Genomic DNA, 21,080 nt, shown 5'->3' with positions numbered 1-21,080 from the left:
CCACAACCTCTCTCTTGGTATAAAACTAAAAACACTACAATGCTACGTCTTCTAAGTTATTTCTTACACCACCAATGTCTTTCAAATACCCAGACAGGCCGTCCGCACACGGGTCGACGCTCAAAGTGGTCGACTCGATTCCAGTCGCGTAGGTCTATCCCCAACACTCAAGTTCCTTTGTTGTGGCGTTGAGCTTCGTAGACGGAGCCTTTAGTGATCGTCAAGGATTGCAAATCTCCTCGTCTTGTACGACTCTCGTCCCTTGCGATCGGTAGCGCACGAGAAAGTTCGAGTGAGACGCACGTTTCCAGTCATGGAGGTAAGTTTATTTTATTATTATTATAAGTTTATTTTAGAAACAAATTTTTCCTTCGTTTTTTGTTAATTTTTGCGCTTTAGATTTTTTTTTAATATCGGTGAATGTTATGTTCGTTGATTGTAGTACTCTGCTGAAATATATTGTTTGTAGTATAAAATTCTGAAAACGTTGCACTTCTGTTTTAGGTGTTATTATAAAATTCGTTTGGGAATTAGAAAAATATCCTCAATTGTATAATGCTCATTGCAGTGGCGGCTCGTACCACTTTAAGAAGGTAGTGCCAGAACTCGGGCAGCCGCCAAAATTTTTAGTGACGGATTCACGATATTGTCAAAAAAGGTATACTTACTTACAACAAAAACTAAAAAAATATATGCGCGGATACTTTTATCTTATGTATCTTAAGTTTATTGATCTGAGGTGCCAAGCAATTGTCCAATATTGATCAAAACAGTTCCGTAAATTAATTAACTGACCTCTTAACCTACCACCAGTATTTACTATTTCATTATTCACACACATGCACAAATTTTTGTAATGTCACTTTTAAAGTTTACGATATATGAAGTTCATTCTTCTATTTTTTGGTTGCAAAGTTTTCAATGACTTTATAATTAAAGTTGTTCTGAAGCTATTTTCTTGTGGCATTTTTACAATTTTAACTATTTAGAATGGGAAATAAGCCACAATATTATTAAAAAATGATTTTTATTAACGTTTCGACGCTCAAATCGGGTGCCGTTGTCAAAATACAAAATACTATTGTATTTTTGATACAAAATACAAAATAGTATTTTGTATTTTGACAACGGCACCCGATTTGGGCGTCGAAACGTTAATAAAAATCATTTTTTAATAATATTGTGGCTTATTTCCCATTCTAAATAGTTTAAATTTATAATTAAAATTATCAATACAATTTACAAAATGCTTTTCTGCAGATAGCATACCTAAACCACTATGTTTTAACATCGAAAAACAGCGTTCTGCTTCAGATGTTGATATAGGAATGGTAACTAAAAGACTTAAAAGTTTAATAGTTTCTTCAAATGTGCTTTTTAAGCCTTCCCTCTACAATAAAACCGATAGCGAAACAGCCCCGGAGGTAGTACTTAATTCGTCTCGCTAATACAGTACCTACTTCTAATTCAGTTTTAAATTGAGTTTTGCTTAAAAATTAAAATTGTCTCCATGTTTCATTAAGAAATGATTCGGAGAACTGATGCTTATAAGCAGAAAACTTCTCCGACATAAATACATTAGAAGCAACTAAATGTCCGGAGAAGGTAGACCTTTGAAAGATCTGGTACTTTCAATAATATGAACTTTAAGTCGTTGTCTAATTCGGCGCTAAAATTGACCAGCTCCTTAAGTATGCCTCTATTTTCTGAATTTTCTTTTTCGTCGTGACCTCTTAAAGCTAATTCGAAAGGTCCACAACACCTTATAGCATTTGTAGTTTTTTTCTAGCGAAAAACCACCAAAAAAATTTTTACTAATCTTCATTGTCAGTTATTACAAAATATTATTTATACTACACCCACGATCATGATGCACTAAAAGTTTAATTATAAATACAAAAACTTTTTAACAGAAAATATACATAATAAAAGCGACAAACCAGCACGTAAAGAAACTCAAAATAAATAGACCTTGCATCATACCCTCGTGCCTGGCACTGAGATTCTCATTTTAGGGTATACTAATAGTCCAATATAGCTCTTTCTCTGTCGTGTAGAATGCTCGTAAAATCTTTTTCTCTTTAGTCGTGCCAGTACTGACTTTGACACGAAGGAGATTCTCCTGTCGAATAATCTCCGCTGTCGGCAGGGATTGTATTACCCATAGTTGCCATATTTTATATAATTTATGAAGATCAAAAGAAATACACACAAAAAAATTAACAGGAATTAAAAAGTTTTGAAGATAAAAAATATGTTTCTGTATAGTTAGCAAGGTAGTGCCATGGCTCTATGGCACCACCTCACGGGCCGCCACTGGCTCATTGTATACAAATTATACTAAAAACGTAACAATAACATACTTTTCACAGATCGAAATAGTCGTTTTGGTTGATTATAAAAAATGCGTTCTTCCTGCTTGGAAGATGTGAGCAAACTGAATCGACTAGTGTACGGAGAGCAATCGCTTGTGCCGCAGGGTTCGTACAAGACGAGCAAGACGCGCGAACTTCGAGACGTGTCTTCGATCGACTCATGTGCGGACGGCCTTAGCCATAAAATTTTTTGTTATTTATTTTAGATGTCGATAAAGTTATGTTTAATCTAAATCTAGTGCTAAAATACAAACCAGAGCAACTTTTCCAATGAGATGGTTTTCGTATTTTGTCTCAAGTCGGTAATTTTCTAAAGAGCAGCATGGTAAAACAAAACACAACATGAAATGCTTAAAAACGATGCAACTCGAAGATTTGTACTAGGAAAATTAGCTATATACAAAGAAATGACTATTCTAAATATTGTATTTCTTGTAATACGCTATTAGAAGTATCCAGAAAGTTTTAGACTAATGAGTTTTATGTATTTGCATTGTAAGTACTTAGCCTACAAAGAAAAAACGAAAAGTGGTGATCTATTTCTCAACCTTGCCTCCTTTTAGCTCGATACACTTGATCCAACGATGCTGCAACTTCTCTAACCCGTCTGAAAAATGCGAAAAAAAAACCCGCACGGGGCCAAATCTGGAGAATACGGTGGATCAGGCAGCAGTTTGTAGCGAAATTTAACCGTGATGACGGCGGAGGTATGAGCCGGAACATTACTTAGTGAACTCTCAAGTTTTTCCTGTCCGCGCTCATTGCTCTTCTTTTTTCAAACCTCTTTTCTCTTTTTTTTTGACAAAATTGGTTTATTCTGTCGATAATTGCTTCCCTTCGTATATCGTTTTTTTCTTTTCTTTGTCCGTGGTTTTTCTGTTTGATTTCTTTATTTCTGTAGCTATCAGTTTTTGTCTTTCCAGCAATTCTTTCAAGATATTTAATTTCCATAAGTGTTTCTGCCCAACGAGTGATTTTTTAAGTTTGGAAATTGGAAAGTTTTGGAAAAAAGTCGCACGGTGCCAAATCTGGAGAATACGGTGGATGGGACAGCAGAGAAAGGTCACTTCTTTCTTCTCCAAATGAGGTCGTTTTTTCTGCACATCTGCATTGAACCGGTCCAACAATTGGGTACATCAGAGCCATGTAACCGTTTTGCCCTTTTCCAAAGAGCAAATCTCGACAGATCGTAGTCAGAGCTAATCTCGACCTAATTTTGGCAAAAGCTATGATGTCAACGATTCCAATAAAATCCCTTTCGAATGAATGATGATAAAAATACTCCTAATCTAGAACCTTTCTGGATTCGTTTGAAAGAAAACATTTTCTAACATAAATACTAAGAATATATACAATTAATATATTCGACTGATCTAAAATCATGCAAGAAAAAATAAAATTAACCTCACCTTTATCGTTTAACCAGATAGCAATTTTAAAGTAGGCTTCGTCCATTAGGGAAATAATAACAGCCAACATTATTTTTGGTAAATACCCGAAACAATGTGGCAACCCGTGATTCCGAAGAAAACTGTCCCAGTAGTCCTAAAAAATTACAAATTAGCATTAATTCAGAACATAAACATATTATGTACAAGTAACATTTTTACTAAAAAATTATTCAATCAATGTATATTGTCATTATAATAGGCTATTAAATAAGTTTTGTAGTTCGATAAGAAGAGAGAGCGTTACTACCAGCCTATTTTTTTGTTGTGTTGGTAAACTCTTTATATGAACATATGTGAAGTTTCATTTCAATCTGTCAATTCATTATTTGTTTACAAGTCATTAAAGTATGTTTTAGACTATAACATAAAATGATATAAGAAAATGGTATAACAAAAACTTACACGAAATGATTGTGTACAATATTAATACAAGAAGTGTTGTGTATTACACTGTCACATTTTGGTATCAAAATATGTTATATGATTTTGCGCATTACATGCTAAAAAAGTACTTTTTTATATTTTTGTGATGGTGCATGTACTGTTAACCTCAATTTTCTTCTTATTTTCTTGTAAGAATATTTTAACCTCATTTTTCTCAACATTTAACCTAGTTAGTTTTATATTTGATATTTTATATTACAAAGATATATTTTATATGATTGATAAGAAAACTCTATTATTATCAGCTGCTTTCATTGCAACATTTCTTAAAAGAAAAGTTAACCTTAAAAGAACCAATGTGACAGTATAACGAAAATAACCTAACTGCGCATGCCTGTGTACTAAAAATTGTTATCACATAGGACATGTTCTAATTTGTATAACATTTTCTGTTAACAGATTGTGTTTCGTATTTTACATTGTGACAAAACTTAGTATACCATTTTCTTATATCATTTTATGTTATAGTTTAAAACAGACTTTTTTACAATGGAAAAAATGCAAGTATTGTGCAGTGATTGAATTTTCTTTGGGAAGGTTTAAAAGCAAAGGTTTATGAACAAATGTTGAAAGTGTATTAGCACAATAGAAAGATGAGTTGCTGAATTTAAACGTGGTCATACAAGCCTTGAAGACGATCCACGTCAAGGACGTCCAAAAATAGCAAGTACATCATAAATCGTACAAAAAAATTCAGGATATTGTATTGGAAAATCGTGTAGTAACTGAAAAAAGTTTGGTAAAAGCCGTAAGCGGGTCATTGTTGTTGGGTTTTTTCAACATTAAGGCATAATTTTTCACTGGTTTTGAATTTCGGAAGCTAGGAATAACTAAAGACACTTTTCACTAATTAATACAATAATACAAACTTTTGATATTAACGTAATAATTTTTGTGGGATCGGACACAAGCCCTACTTTCCCGTTTTTACATTTTTTTATGGTATTAACAACACCTTAGTAACGAACTTTTTTATTTTGAATATGGCGCCTTTGTGTAAATTTTGAATCATAGAACATAAAAACATAGAAAGACTTTGTGACGTGTACACAAGGCGCAAACCACTAAACAAAATATTTAAATAAAGCACTGTTCTACCAAAAATTAGTGCTGGGAATATATTTCTCCAATAATTGTGCAATGTAAGTAATATTTTGACTGAAGTATTGGGTTTCAGAAAGTTTTTTTCAAACTGGGTGTAGCAATCGGTAATAATGGAAAAATTTTCGAATGGGACTTTCTCAGCAACATTTAGAGCGTTTTCATCAATATGGATGAGACTTGGGTCTATCACCATGATCCTGAATCAAAACAAGAGGCTAAAGAGTGGTAGAACCTGGGAACCTGGTTCCTCGGCTCCTAAACAAGTTCGTGTCATGAAATCGGCCAAGAAGGTGTTAACATCAGTTTTTTTGGATGCGAAAGGATTTGCTTGTTGATTACTTCTTGCAACTAGTAAAACAATTAAATTCTGAATATTATTGTAACCTTTTAGACCAGCTGAAGACAAAAATTCGTGACAAAAGACCCGGTTTTTAGAAAAAAAAATCTTTTCTATTAGGAAAACGTAGTGTGTCATAAGAGCATTTTGACAATGGCTAAAATTCATGAATTAAAATTCGACTTGTTGGAGCATCCACCGTATTCACCAGATTTGGCCTATAGAGACTTCCATCTGTTTCAATACCTAAAAAAATTCATGCGTGGATGGCGTTTTTCATCAAATATGAGGTCATATTTTTCAACAGCCGTGAAAGCGTATTTTTCAGCCCTTCCAGATTCTCTCTTCAGGGATGAAATTTTTAAATTGTAATTTCGTTTTAACATGTGTATTGATGTTGTAACGATATGATGCCACGGCAAGCGATGAGCTGATCTACCAGCGACGACCGGAGGAGTGTCCGTGTGGGGGCATTCCTTCTTCATAGCACCGCTGGGGGAAACCGAAGGAGAGGGCATCGAGTACATATTTAAGACGAGCCAGGAGAATGAGAAAATCAGTCGTTGCTAGCGTGTTGAACTAGCATTGGCTCGATTGGCAGAGATGCACCGTATCTTGAGGTGAAACTGTGCCTAGGCGGATGCCACCGTGATGAAGTGGCCGTCCACCATAGTAGTGAGGAACGAGCGACTGCGTGTCGCTGTTAGCCGTGCCGCATTGAAGTGAAATGCGGTGTCTCCGTATATGGCTATGTTGATTTAACGTAGCGAGATTGTAATTGTATATATTGTGCTGTTTATCGTATCATTTGAATGTTGCTATTATGATCGGATGACTGTAATAAAGTTTAATATTGTTTTTCCTTTGCAGAAGATGGAATTATATTTTATTTTATTTGTTTTAAACTGTATACAGAGAGAGTCTGTAATTTGGAGTAAATTCAATATCTCAAATACTAATTGTTTTTTTGAAAATTGCTCAGACCCGTCGATTAATATTTCAAATTGTCCTTTTTGACATACAATAATAATGTATACAGGGTGTCCCAGTTTAGAGATATGACTTCATCGTTGATTTTCTTAAATGGCAACACTGTTATTTTGATAGCTATTTTGATAGGGTGTGTAAAGTTACTGCAAAATATCAAATTTTTATTCTCTACCATTTACAAGATAATAAAAAATAACAAAGTTATGTCTGTAATTTGGAATAAATTCAGTAATTCAAATACTAATTGTTTTTTTGAAAAATGCTCAGACTCGTCGATTAGTATTTCAAATTGTCATTTTTGACATATAGTGATAATAATATATGTCATGTTTGACATATAATAATAATATACAGGGTGTCCCAATTTAGAGATTTGACGTCATTGTTGATTTTCTTAAATGACAACACTGTCATTTTGATAGCTATTTTGATAGGGTGTGTAAAATTATACATACATAACTGCAAAATATCAAATTTTTATTCCCTATCATATACAAGATAATAAAAAATATCAAAGTGATAAAAACAAGTAAAAAACAAATGCTCATAATGTTGCCCTCAATTATTGTCAAATGGTCAATGGGCAATATTATAAGTATTTGCTTAATTGAAATAATTAAATTCAATTATTATTTGATTACTTTGTTATTTTTTATTATCTTACAAATGGTAGGGAATAAAAATCTGAAATTTTGCAGTTATGTATTACTTTACACACCCTGTCAAAATAACTATCAAAATGATAGTGTTGCCATTTAAAAAAATCAACGATGCCGTCGTATCTCTAAATTGGGACACCCTGTATACATTATTATTGTATGTCAAAAAGGACAATTTGAAGTACTAATCGACGGGTCTGAGCAATTATCAAAAAAACAATTAGTATTTGAGATATTGAATTTATTCCAAATTACAGACTCTCTCTGTATAATTATCTTAAATACATTTACTTTATTTTTAACCTGCGTTTTACTGAGTCTGTCGTCCTGAAAGAGCTATCCGTTACAATGTTCAGGAAGACCATACTGAATAATAAACTGTATTTCAAACATTAAAATTGTGTTTTTCATATCGAACCGCAAAACTTATTGCACAATCCATTATTCTTACTAGTAAAAAATTTTCTAAAGTGGATTTTAAAGTAAGCTAATGACGGAATAATACAAAAAATATACTCACTTGAATTTGCAGCGAAACAATCATAATACAAAATACTGCAATCAAGCAGACTGTGATAATAGGTACTGACACGAAATATCGAAAGACGTGTCTCTTCCATGGCGGATGGTAAGGTTCCAGCCTCTTGGTCACCGGACTAGTTTCTAATGGACCCTGAGAACAAATTATAACATGTCGAGGCAGCTGTGGATACATCGACATGTTTGATCTAGATAAGCACTACTAAAGCACAAATGAAAACTGATTATCTGGCAATTTGAATCACTTTGAATAGAAGTGAAAAAACCACACTGATTACACTGTTCAATTATTGAGATTAAGATTATTTCGTTATTTCTGTTCCTAAATTATTTTTATAATATATACGAATGTTTAGAAAGCATGTGAAAATTTTAAAAATAATATAACAGCCCAGTCTAGTTCCTTTCTTTTTTTGAAAGCATTCGAATATTATATTCCGTGTACCTACTTTTAGGCCTGGATCCCTCGTACCAAAAAAAGTTTATTAATTTTTAGCTTTAAGCAAGCTGAAAATTTGTTTTAACGGTGTCTAGTCGGACAAACTTTGATGTACGGGAACACTGGAACAGCGGAAATTTTAATTGCGGAATAGGTTACAGGTTTCGAACGTCAGACTACGAAAACGTCCCATGTATTTTGTCGGACAGGACTTCCAATTGATTTGTTACCCTTTCATTAAACTCTCATACAAAAATCAGACTGCTATTTACCGCCAATATATTTCCTGTCATTTGACATGTTCTACGTGTCGGACTTATTAAAATGCCCAACATATTTGTCGGACAAACATTTTTTCATATATTATATAAAGTTTGCTTTTGAATAAACTTAAAAACAACCTACTAGTTTTCACAATCATAAACTTGTCAGGATGACACGTTCCACAATTAAAACTTCCCCTGTTCTAGCGTTCCCCTTCATCAAAGTTTGTCCGACTAGACACCGTTAAGCTTAGGGATTGCAATCCAGCAGCATTTTCAATCCAGCTGGATTTTTGCAAGATTGACCTGAATCCAGCTCCAGCGCGGATCCAGCAAAATGTGGAATCAAAATAAAAACACGATTTCAATGTTTTTATTGTCTGTATTCTAAATTTCTAAACAACAGAAACATGAATTATTTAGTTTTTTTGGAAGTGAGACCTTAAAAAATATTGGTATAACCTAGTGCGCACATAACTTCACATATAGGTGGTTGCGGATAAAGCCCTTTCGGCCTCTATACTGGTCGGATTTAAGATCATTAAATAGTCAGAGACCATGGACAAATGATCGCTTTTCACTCCTTCGGTCTTATAAATGGCCATATCCTTTTCCAAAATCTTTTCGTAATCTTTTTGAGAATCAGTTTTTTTTGTTATAAAAGTTTTCTCTTTCTCGTTTCAATTCAATGTTAAGTTTTTGTTTCAGTAAAATTCACGGGCGCCGGATTAGTTGGCCCATCTTCTTCCATTATGTCCTCTTGCACTGGTTGCACAATCACTTGTTTATTTATACGACTCAACAAATTTTTCATCTCTTGTCACATTGCATTCTTTTTCGGCATGAGGAAATAACCAGGATTGTTTAGTCCTTCGCCATACTTTTTTGGATTTTGTAAGTCCACTAATGTACCTGTAATTTCAGAGAGGCACCATTCCGCGATTCTGTTGCGTAGTGCTTCAGATATATCGGCACTAAGGCTAGAGTCCTGGCTATTTAGTTTGTCTAAGGCAAATTTCATGGTTGTGTCGGCCGTTATCAAAGTCAACTCTCATCTGCAAAGAGCTTTTACAGCCAGTTTCACTGGTTAAAAAGTGGCGATTAACTCATTGATTATTGATCATTCGCCAGCAGAGAATTTATCTCAGAATCAATGTCTATGTCTATCAACGCTTTATCGATGCAAACTTTAAGGCTGTAGAAGCTTTTCAGTATACTGAGCTATTCCTAGCGTCATAGAATGGCAAGTTGCCGACTCACGGCTTTGAATAAAGAGGCTAATGAGCACATTAAGTAACTTATTTCGAATTTGACATGTTTGCGGATCCGCCCTGCTGGATCCAGCACGGTTTGCTGGATCCAGCATGTAAAAAAAGTGCTGATACGGATAAAGGTTGATTCGCACCACTCATCAGGCCATTCACCTGTGATACATATCATATTGTACTTATCCACTATTACATCTATGCCAATCTCGTCCATCACCTTTAGAGCCTCCATACACGGGCAGCGTGAAGCAGTCGGTACAGACAGCTTATAGCTGCAAAATTTCAGTCGACTTCAACAGCAACTTTGCAGCTTTAAGCTGTCTGTACCGACTGCTTCAAGCTCGTAAATGACGAGTCTAAAATTATTCATCAAAATTTTCCAAATTCATTTTGAACGGTACGACAGTAATCGTACGAACAGTTTAGTTATCGATAAATAACTAAAACGAGAATGACGACGAGTATATTAGATGTAAAAAGCAGACGTGGCGCAAGCTGTGAGTCAGACCATCTACTAGTGCAGACACGGTTTAGATGCAAAATCAGTCGACAGGTAAAGGAACAATATCCAAAACAAGAAAAACTAAACTTAGATAACCTAAAAGTCCCTGAGGTACAAGAAACATTTGAGAGAACAGTTGATGAAAAATTACTAGAAGAAAACAGAGCAGACTCCACAATAGAAAATCAATGGAACACCATAAGCAGTATCATACTAAACACAGCGAAAGAAGTCATAGGAACAAAGAAACAACGGAGAGAAGAAACATGGTTCGATGAAGAATGCAAACAAGCTATACAGGAAAGAAATGAAGCACATAAGAATTACATACTCAGACGTACTAGAGAGAGAAAAACAGAATTTGAGAACAAAAGACGAAGAGCAGATAAACTGTGCAGGCAGAAAAAGAGAAAGTACGAAAACCAACGGATACTAAACATAGAGAGGGAGTTTAAGGAAAACGAAACACGTAGTGCATACCAACTTATTAAACATTTAAGACAGGGATACAAACCGAAGACTAGCCTCTGCAAAAATAAGAAGGGTGAAATCATTAGCGATATGGACGAAATTAAGATAACCTGGATGACATATTTTAAGGAAGTATTAAACAAAGCGGCACAACCACCATTACAACAACAGAGGCAGCAGCAGGCACGGCAGGAGGTACAACAACAAGAGCTGGGGGAAGATGGAGAAGAAAATGAATTAACTAGACCCCCAACGCTAGAGGAGGTCCAAACGTCAATCCACATACAAAAAAGCCATAAAGCACCGGGAATAGATAAAATACCGGCAGAACTACTCAAGCAAGGAGGAAGGAATTTGACACAACAGATGTATCAACTAATACGAGAGATATGGATAGAAGAAAAAATCCCCCAACAATGGAAGAAAAGTATAATCTGCCCTATTCATAAACAAGAATGTGTGTGTACTTTGTACGCACGTAAGAAGTTATACTTCTACTACATATTATGTGATTTTTAAGACTATACCAAAAATTTAAAAAAATAAAAGAATAAAACGCACACAAACACATTGAAAAATGCCACAAAGAAAAAATGATTTCTGGACGATAATAATTGTTGGCAAAAATTTTAAATACGCATTTGCTGAAAAAAAAAATTATATAACAAATATACTTACAATCATAATATGCTTAAAAAAATAAAAAAATAAAACTTGCATCGGGAATTGAACCCTTGAATTTCGTGCCGCTTTGACTCGTAATCGAAGCGTAGACTCACTCGTCCAATCGCACATTATTTATCATGTGGAAAAATACGGTAACTGAACGTTTTACTGTTTGACAATTGTTTTGAAAATTATGTAGTTTAAATTTTGTGGAAGAAAATATAAAAATATAACAAAACAGTAAGAAAACAATATATTAGATGAAGATTGGTAGAACTTTTGTTAGTAATCAAATTAAGTATGTAAATCAAAGCATTACATACCTACTAGATAAATAAATCTACGCCAAAAAAATCATAATTTAAAAATAAAAATCGAACCTAATTTGGGATTTCTCTCTAAAATCCGCATTCTTGAGAAAATAAATGTATGTATTTCAACCTAATCCAAATGTATAATTACAATATGATTATAATAAAAACTAGGTACCTACTTACCAAATTAGAATGAGTTTTCCTTGTCCAAAATAGTCCAAAAGTCCAAAAATATAGGTATATGAAAACTATTTAAAAAGGCAGTAAAACTATTAACTAACTTTTGTTTGTTGTTTCTTTTCACACAAATTTTAAAACGCAACAACCATAAATAATCTAACTACAGCTGTGCCACAGCCACCATATTGAATAATTTTTGACATGTCATTTGAACATCCAATCAGAACAAAGTTATAATGCGCATGCGCCCGGTCGCTAGGTTTTCCCATATAAAAATTTACCCTCTATCGCCGGTAAAGAAGTATAACTTCAAAAAGGAGACAAACTGTTGTGTCAGAATTATAGAGGCATCTCTTTACTTTGTTCGGGATACAAAATATTCACAAACATCCTTAATCGAAGACTTCAACCTCTCACGGAAAAATCATCGGGGAATATCAAGCAGGGTTTAGGCAAAATAGATCTACCATTGACCAACTATTTACAGTTAAACAAATACTAGCCAAAGCATGGGAATATGACATGGACGTTTACAATCTCTTTGTAGATTTTAAACAAGCCTATGATTCAATAGATAGAACAATTCTACCTAATATATTGGAAGAATTTGGCATACCATCAAAATTAATACGACTAGTGCAAATGACAATGACAGAAACAGAAGCACAAGTATGTATTCAAGGACAGATCACTGATGCGTTTACGATAACGCAAGGACTGAAACAAGGCGACGGACTGGCTCCAACGCTTTTTAATCTTGTTCTTGAATATGTAATTAGACGGTTGACGGTACGCGGAAATAACATACTTACAAACAAATCTACCCAATTAGCAGCATACGCGGATGATATAAACATAATGAGCAGAACAATGAATGCAGCGGAAGAAACCTACGTTGAGTTGAAACAGAGTGCAGAAGCAGTAGGGCTAGCAATAAACACAAATAAAACAAAACTACTCATACAAACCAGATCAAATAGACCGGCGCAACAACACTTTATTGACGATATAGAACATGTGAATAGATTCACCTACCTAGGAATGGATCTGGTTGCAAGCAATGAAGAAGAACCGGAAATAAATAGAAGGCTTGTGCTGGCAAATAAAGCCTATTTTGCGATGGGCCACATATTCAAATCGCGAGACGTACACCGGAAAACAAAACTCCGGGTATATAAAACAATAATCAGGCCCATAGTAAGTTATGGCTGCGAAACATGGGTGGTGACACAAAAATCTGCCAATGCATTAGATGTGTTTGAAAGAAAAGTATTACGTAGGATACTGGGCCCAATAAGTGAAAATAACAACTGGCGAATTAGGTATAATAGAGAAATATACGAGCAATATAGCGAACCAACTCTAGCACAACACACTAAACTGCAGAGATTACGGTGGGCAGGGCACGTGGTCCGCATGCATGAGAGTAGAATCCCCAGAAAATTGCTGAATGCAAGAATGCAGGGAAGAAGACCTGTTGGCAGACCTAAAAAGAGATGGGAAGACGAAGTCGATGAGGATGCCAGGAACTTTCTGGGAACGCGTTCATGGAAAAGAACAGCGGTAAATCGAAATGATTGGAGAAGCTTATTGAAGGAGGCCAAGGCTCGATTTGGGCTGTAGTGCCATTGGATGGATGGAGAATGAGGTGCTCTGTCTGTAGTCGAGAGGAGTACTGGAAGAGAGAAAGCGGACGTAACCGCTTTAAGCTGCCCGTGTATGAAAGCATTTAGAGTCTCCGCTGGTATACCATCTATCCCTGGAGTGTTTTTGTTTCTTAGTTGATTGAGGGCCTTCTCTACTTCTGCTCGTAAAATGATTGGTTCTACCTATTTGATCCCATGTTTTCTTGTGTTCTGAGACTGATGCAACTTTTGAAGCGTCTTTGTATAATTCTGAACAGAAATTCTTTCAGATCTCCTATTTATTTATAATAATTTTTAAGCAAATTATCAAAAACTGCTTTTTGGCTTCGAAACCACTTTTTTGATAACTTGAGTATTGTAAGACGAAAGTTCTTGTTTTGGTGTTTCCGTAAAATGCTTACTTCAGGCGTAAAATGCTTAAATTTAATTAAAACGCTTAAAAATGCTGAAAAATTCCAAAAAATGCAAATTTTAGCGATTTTTGAGGCTATTTTTCAATAGATTGGACATGGAATTAAAAACAAAAAAATATGTTATGAAAGTTAAAGTCAAGTAGTTTCAAAATGCGCACTGATATACATACCTTACAGGCGCATTTTGACATGATAAAGGACTAAAGAGTAAATTTTCGCATACTTTCTAAGTCTACTATAATATGATTGTGAAACGGGAGCATACTTTGAAATATAAAATTATTTCTCTTATTTTTCTCAAATATACTTTCGGAAATAAACAGCAAAAATGGTCAAATAAATTTTTTATTTTATTGTCGGTCGTAAAAAGTTAGTTCTAGACTCATTTTAGTTGTTCTCCACCACAGATATTTTCCGTAAAAGCCTGCAAATTTAATGATTTTTGTATAGGGTAAAGAAACAAATAAGACTGAATTTTTTACGACTGATATGATAATAATTTATGTTACCATTTGGTGATATACTCGCAGATACTGGAGAAAAATTCTGATAAATATCGTAAAGAAACTTACTTCGCGACTACGTCATCATAATTTGTTTTTATTGCTCAAAACAATAGGATCCAAATTGCCAGATTTCATAAAATCGAAAATAAATATAATGTGCAATAATGTTTAGCTTTTCTATAGGTTGATGTATTTAGATGCCAAATTAAATACATGCAATAAATTCATAAATATTTTTGCAAGATGGATCCAAAAATTGATTGTAAGAGGATGGTGGTTGCCTCTGAAACGGAATGAAATATTAACTTTCTTTCATTTTCACTTTTTTTAACATTTTTTTTTCGACACGAGTCTTGTCGGTATCTCAAAAATTACGGATCAGCACATAAACTGCTCGTCAAAAGTTAGGGATATAGAAAATTATGCTGATTTTCATAGTTGATTTTTTCGCGAACACACGGATTCAGCTTTTTTTTTTGTTTTAGCCTTTTCTTTAGTATTTGCACAGTTATGCAAAGGTTTACTCAAACTTATTTTTTGTACTTATACCGGGTGGAAGAAAAAAATATGTTTTTCTTGTGTTAAGTTTGAGACACCCTGTAGGGAGAACGAGGTACAAATGTGAGTATACGTCAGAATAATATTGTAGTCTTATGTTTTGTGAACATGCTGTTGTTTGAATGTCCCTGATATCTTTAGAAACAAAAAAATTGACGGTTTTGTAATTTAACATGTGTTTTAACCGAAACAAAAGTTTGAGACACCTTGTAGGGAGAAAAAGGCACAAAGGTGAGTATACCCCGATATTATGTTGTAGTCTCATTTTTTTTGAATATTTTATTTTTTTAATTTTTCTGATATCTTTAATAGCAAAGAAACTAGACGGTATTACTCTTTAATATGTTTTTCTATGTTTCACATGTGTGATTTGATGCATGTCGTCAGTTAAAACACATATTAAAGAGTAATATCGTCTAGTTTCTTTGTTATTAAAGATATCAGAGAAATTAAAAAAATAAAATATTCACAAAATATGAGACTACAACATAATATCGAGGTATACTCACCTTTATGCCTTTTTCTCCCTACAAGGTGTCTCAAACTTTTGTTTCGGTTAAAACACATGTTAAATTACAAAACCGTCCATTTTTTTATTTCTAAAGATATCAGGGACATTCAAAAAACAAAATGTTCACAAAACATAAGACTACAATACGATTTCGATATATACTCCCATTTGTACCTCGTCCTCCCTACAGGGCGTCTCAAACTTAACATAAGAAAAACATTTCTTTTCTTCCACCCGGTATAAGTACAAAAAGAAGTTTGAGTAAACCTTTGCATAACTGTGTAAATACTAAAGAAAAGTCTAAAATAATAAAAAAAATTAGCGGAATCCGTTAATCTGTTCACGAAAAAATCTACTATAAAAATTCAGCAGAATTTTCTATATCCTTAACTTTTGACGAGAAGTTTATGTAGCTGTAAATTTGTTACAAATGTAGCAATATTTGGACACATCAACGATTTCTAATCAGAATTATAATTTTGAATTATACAAAAACGAAGCAAAAAAATTGTTAAAAATCGAGAACTTAATCAGAATTTTGATAACTGCAACTGAAATGCTAATATATTGCACTGTTGTAGAAAGTTGATATCTCAAAAACAAAACTATAGATCTACAAATGATCAAAAAGATTTTGTATGCCATAAACGTTTTATTAAAATTCTACAATTCATCTAAAATTATAATTCCATGCTGAGAAAACGTATATTAGATGAAAGGGACAGTACTGATTCTGCCTATTTCTCCATGTAAAATCCCATAAGCAATCGCTAAGGTCCATTCATCATTTTTTGAGCTTTTTGTGGTGGGGGCGCGACGACTCAAACGCTGAGTACAAGCTGATTTGACGATGCCTTGTCGCTGACTAGACGCCGAGTACAGGCTGACCTGACGCTAACTTAATGAAGATAAATCCTGTCAGAGATGTTATATCAGTTAACGTTGTAACAGCATTATGTAAGCACCGCGTTTACGTTGACTTCATCGAGTTTGCGTCGTCAGCTTGTACTCAGTGTTGGAGCCTCTACCACAAAAAGCTCAAAAAATTACCAGAATGAACGTTAGCGATTTCTTATGGGATTTTAAATGGAAAAATAGGCAGATTCAGTGCTGTCCTTTTACTTATTAGGCTAAATAAACGCAAAATGTTTTTAAGATATCAACTTTTTACATGTTTAAAGGCATTCACACTAGACTGTATACATGAACGGTATATACATGATATGTTTGTTTTGTTTTAAATTATTTAGTGATTACTGTGTGAGAGTAAAATGAAATATTTCTATTACTTGTTGATAATTTGGGAGTTTAACCCCACTGGCCCTAATATCATGAATAAAGGTAAAGGAAATAATGACTGAGTATCATATAAAATACTGAATTGCGCAGATAAATAAGCTATGTATTTTTTAGTATCTCACACAGTAAACACTAACTAGTAAATAAGCCTAAGGCATAAGAGCTACTCAAAATAAAAGCTTCGTAAAGTTAGTAAACTGATATATATTTCTACAAACAAAATTTCCCAAAAGTACTAAAAGCCTTACTACTTTGTCAAGAAAACATTACAATAAAAACAAAATATTCTTACGATACTATGCCTTGTTTTTAAACCAGGAGGAGTAAACTAAAAAGGCAGATTCACACCCAAGAAAGTTATTAGAAAAATCACCAATACATCTTGTTTTTTGGTTGATCATATCGGCTTTCGACGGTAAAACATAAATTTATATTATACTATTGCTGTTGTTCTGAAGCTATTTCCTTGTGGCATTTTTCTCATTAACTATTTACATGGGAAATAAGCCACAATTAAATTGAAAAAAATAATTTTATACTATTACGTCGCTAAAGAGTTCTAAAAACAACTGTTTTTCTATAAAAGTAGGCTAAAAATCTAAAAATTAAAGGAATAACGCAGGAAACACAAAAAATTGCCGATATAACTTAATTAGCCCATGAAATATCAATAGTTTCAAAATTTCATATATGTTAATAGTGGCAAAATTTCACAAAAGTGGAGTAAACTTGCCTGAGGTTAGGTCAATTACAAATAAGCATTACGGCGCGGTAAATTTGAAATACTCCTCCTGGTTTAAAAACAGAGTATAGTTTCTTAGAAACACAATTTCTATCTTAATATCCACATGTTCAGCAAGGGCTATATCTAATACTTAATCGATAATCTTTTTGAACCATTTCAAGTCACTTTTTGAAGTAGTATAATTATCAAACTGCTGATTCTTTCAGGGTAGTTTGAACCGAAAAGTAGTTTACTTTGAATAGCTTTTTATGTACTAAGGATATAAGAAAAACACTGTAGAAAACAATTTCATTAACAACAATATTTAGAAATGTAGCTTTTATTTTTCTACAGTGTATATTTCCTTTGTCGTGATTTTATCAGTAACAATGCTCTATCTACTTACCCTAAATAATGGTCTGGGTTCTGCTAGAAGATTATCCCGTTGATCCAGAGTACCCCAACGGAACGCTAACTCGGCTGAGTAACGTTTCCAAGCTTGCAGATATGTGGTAACCCATACGACGTTAAATATTGAAAACATTACGTAACCTACGTCTTCCAAAGTTTGATGTTTTCCATTACAGCATAACTAAAAATATATATGTGTTACGGATTATTGGAATGAAACACATGTTATAGTAGTACCAGATATTTAAGAGACTCATTAATATTCAGCTCAGCAGGGTCTTATTGTAGTCTGGGCAGATTATCGGAGAATAGGCCATTTTTGGGAAAAGTTATTTACCAGCCATTTTATTACTGGAATCGAATCTTGTGATTCTATATATTAATAATATAGGTATGCAAAATCCGCAGATAGTGTGCTACTTTTCTATAAACAAAATGGCGCCCGAAAATCGTGTTTTTTTTCAATTTTTGCTCTACAACTCCAACTTTAACTTTACACCAAAAACACCCAAAATAAAATTCACCGTAATTAAATTCTGCATAGAGACGTGTTTTTCCCGATTTACTTCGACGAAAAATTTTCCCGGAAAATGCGTTTCTTTTTCCAACAAAATCTTTAATTTTCAACTAAAATTTTAGATAAGTAATTGTTTATCAATAATTAAATAACTTGGTAATATAAAAGCTCTTTTCGTATAGATTATAATTCCAGAAGCCGATGGAAATTGACTGAACAGTTTAGCAACAATTGAATTGTTAATTAAAAATTTACGGTCGTAAAAGTTAATCTATTATAACAAAACAAAAGCAAGTTTGACATTTAATAATGCGTTAGTTAGATGGCTCTACTCCAGTTACTTGGGAACAAAAAAATAATGACATAAAATTGCTCCATGGGAAGCCGAGAAAATGCATTTTTTTAACGTATACCGATTTTGAACTTTGATATTACATTTTCTCCAACCTAATTTTTGATTGGAATTTTGCTATTTTTGGCAATTTTTACTCGTAAAGTAGATAGCTTTTATTATAATATGTAATATATGTTATGAGTATTTTAAAAATATGAAAATTGGTGTGGAGAAAGAGGACAAAAATAAAAAGGTGATAGTTTAAAAATTATGATCCTATTTTTTATATCTTTGCCGTAAATGCCAGTCAACTTTGACCGGCTGTAGCTCAGGAACCACTCATCATAATTTAACGTTTTTTCTTTTAAAATAAGTGTCCTGCGGCTTTTTTTCCAATACCGTTTTCATAAGTTAATTTAATATTTCCCGAGATATTCTATTTGTTTACAAGCCAAAAAATTGTTTATAATTTTAAAATATTCCTGAGGCCATTTAAATAGTTAAATTTCAATTCTGTAAAGTAAATTAGATAGGTACAGTGTCTTTTTATACAAAAATCATAGTTATTCTTATGTATCATAATTATTGTGGTTATTATAGTGACCGTAAATTTTTAATTAACAATTCAATTGTTGTTAAACTGTTCATTCAATTTTCATCGGCTTCTGGAATTACAATTTATACAAAAAGAGCTTTTATATTACCACGTTATTTAATTATTGATAAACAATTACTTATCTAAAACTTTAGTTGAAAATTAAAGATTTTGTTGGAAAAACCCTCACTTTCCGGGGAAAATATTCGTCGAAGTAAATCGGGAAAAACACGTCTCTGTGCAGAATTTAATGACGGTGAATTTTTATTTGGGTATTTTTGATGTAAAGTTAAAATCTTTGGAGTTATAGAGCAAAAATTGAAAAAAAAAACACGATTTTCGGGCGCCATTTTGTTGTAAAAAAAGTAGCACACTATCTGCGGACTACTTTGCATACCTATATTATTAATATATACAATCATAAGATTCGATTCCAGCAAAAAAATTGCTGGTAAATAACTTTTCCTTGTATTTTGCTAATTAGCCCAGAGTATTGATTGAGTTGTGAAATTACATAAACAAGGGATCATTTCATAAAAGAGGTAGGTCCCTTGTTTATAGAATTTCATGCCTCGAACAATAGCAGTCCGCTGAGCTAAATATTAATGAGTCTCTTAGATAGGTGGTACTACTATATGAAAATAACTCACCCAAAATATAAAACCGAATATCGCAGGTATACTAAGAGCGGTTGTATAGTGTCCTAACCATGCAAAATACATTCCAATTTTAACTCCGAAATAGTCAGTAATTTCATCTGCAATGCGTAAAAATGATAATGTAATTATTTATTTACTGGTCAATTTTATAAATGTAGTTTGTCAAGAATAGGTCTGGGACATATCCCACACAGAGATTTTAAATATTCACGTTAAATTTAGTTCAATGCCAAAACGTGATATAAGGAAAGTAATGGGTAAACACGAAAGTAGAGCTGTTATAAAAATATAGTCATAGACCACATAATATATGTGGTCTTGTGTAAATAACACAAATCATTTATTTAAAGCAAGTTGTAAATAGACAATAAGAATTATTAGTAACTAATTAGTAATTAATCAATTAGTAACTCAGAAATAAATAGAAACTAGTCTTCCTGGAAATGTCAGGGTGGACAACGAGCTAAGGACGACAGCTCCTGGGAGGATGCACAATGGGTCAATTGTGACCTAAGTGCTGTTGGGCTTGACTCGCCCTCCCTACTCTACAGAATCAGATAGCTACCTCAGAAATAGTATTGCGCATAAACTGTTTTCCCAGATCGATAATCCCACTACCCCTGTGGTAGTGGTACATACCTACAAATTCTCACCGAAAGTCCCTAGAAGAGAAAGCGTGCTGAGCTGGATGAGAAATCTGCGTGTTGTGACAGGAAAATGAACAGCTGTTTCCAGACTATGATGTTCCCTAGGAACTACTGACTTCTTGCAACTTACTACTTCGACTTCGGGTGATGGAGTAGGATTGGTAAATAGGAAAAATCGGTGGTTTGGGTAGGCGTGAGATGCTGGCAATTCGAGTGGACCGTCTCATGGTGACCAGTTCATCATCCAGCCTTCAAAG

The 21,080-nt window shown here is 33.6% G+C and overlaps 1 protein-coding gene across 1 annotated transcript in view; it reads right to left on the bottom strand.

Annotated features, from left to right (window-relative positions):
• The window catches only part of LOC114334042 (anoctamin-8), a 96,111-nt gene that overhangs the window by 40,272 nt on the left and 34,759 nt on the right, over window positions 1-21,080 (bottom strand). The window contains exons 5-9 of the mRNA XM_050649954.1: window positions 20,168-20,274; window positions 18,067-18,252; window positions 7,881-8,063; window positions 3,785-3,920; window positions 2,630-2,685 (exon numbers count right to left, since the gene is read on the bottom strand). Coding sequence (XP_050505911.1) covers window positions 2,630-2,685; window positions 3,785-3,920; window positions 7,881-8,063; window positions 18,067-18,252; window positions 20,168-20,274 — 668 coding nt within the window. The remainder of the gene's footprint in view (window positions 1-2,629; window positions 2,686-3,784; window positions 3,921-7,880; window positions 8,064-18,066; window positions 18,253-20,167; window positions 20,275-21,080) is intronic.

This window comes from Diabrotica virgifera, chromosome 4, assembly GCF_917563875.1.
Source record: "Diabrotica virgifera virgifera chromosome 4, PGI_DIABVI_V3a".
In the NCBI taxonomy this organism is placed as follows: Eukaryota; Metazoa; Arthropoda; class Insecta; order Coleoptera; family Chrysomelidae; genus Diabrotica; species Diabrotica virgifera.
Note: the sequence above shows the minus strand (reverse complement) of the source record. Positions and strands in the feature narration are given on the sequence as shown.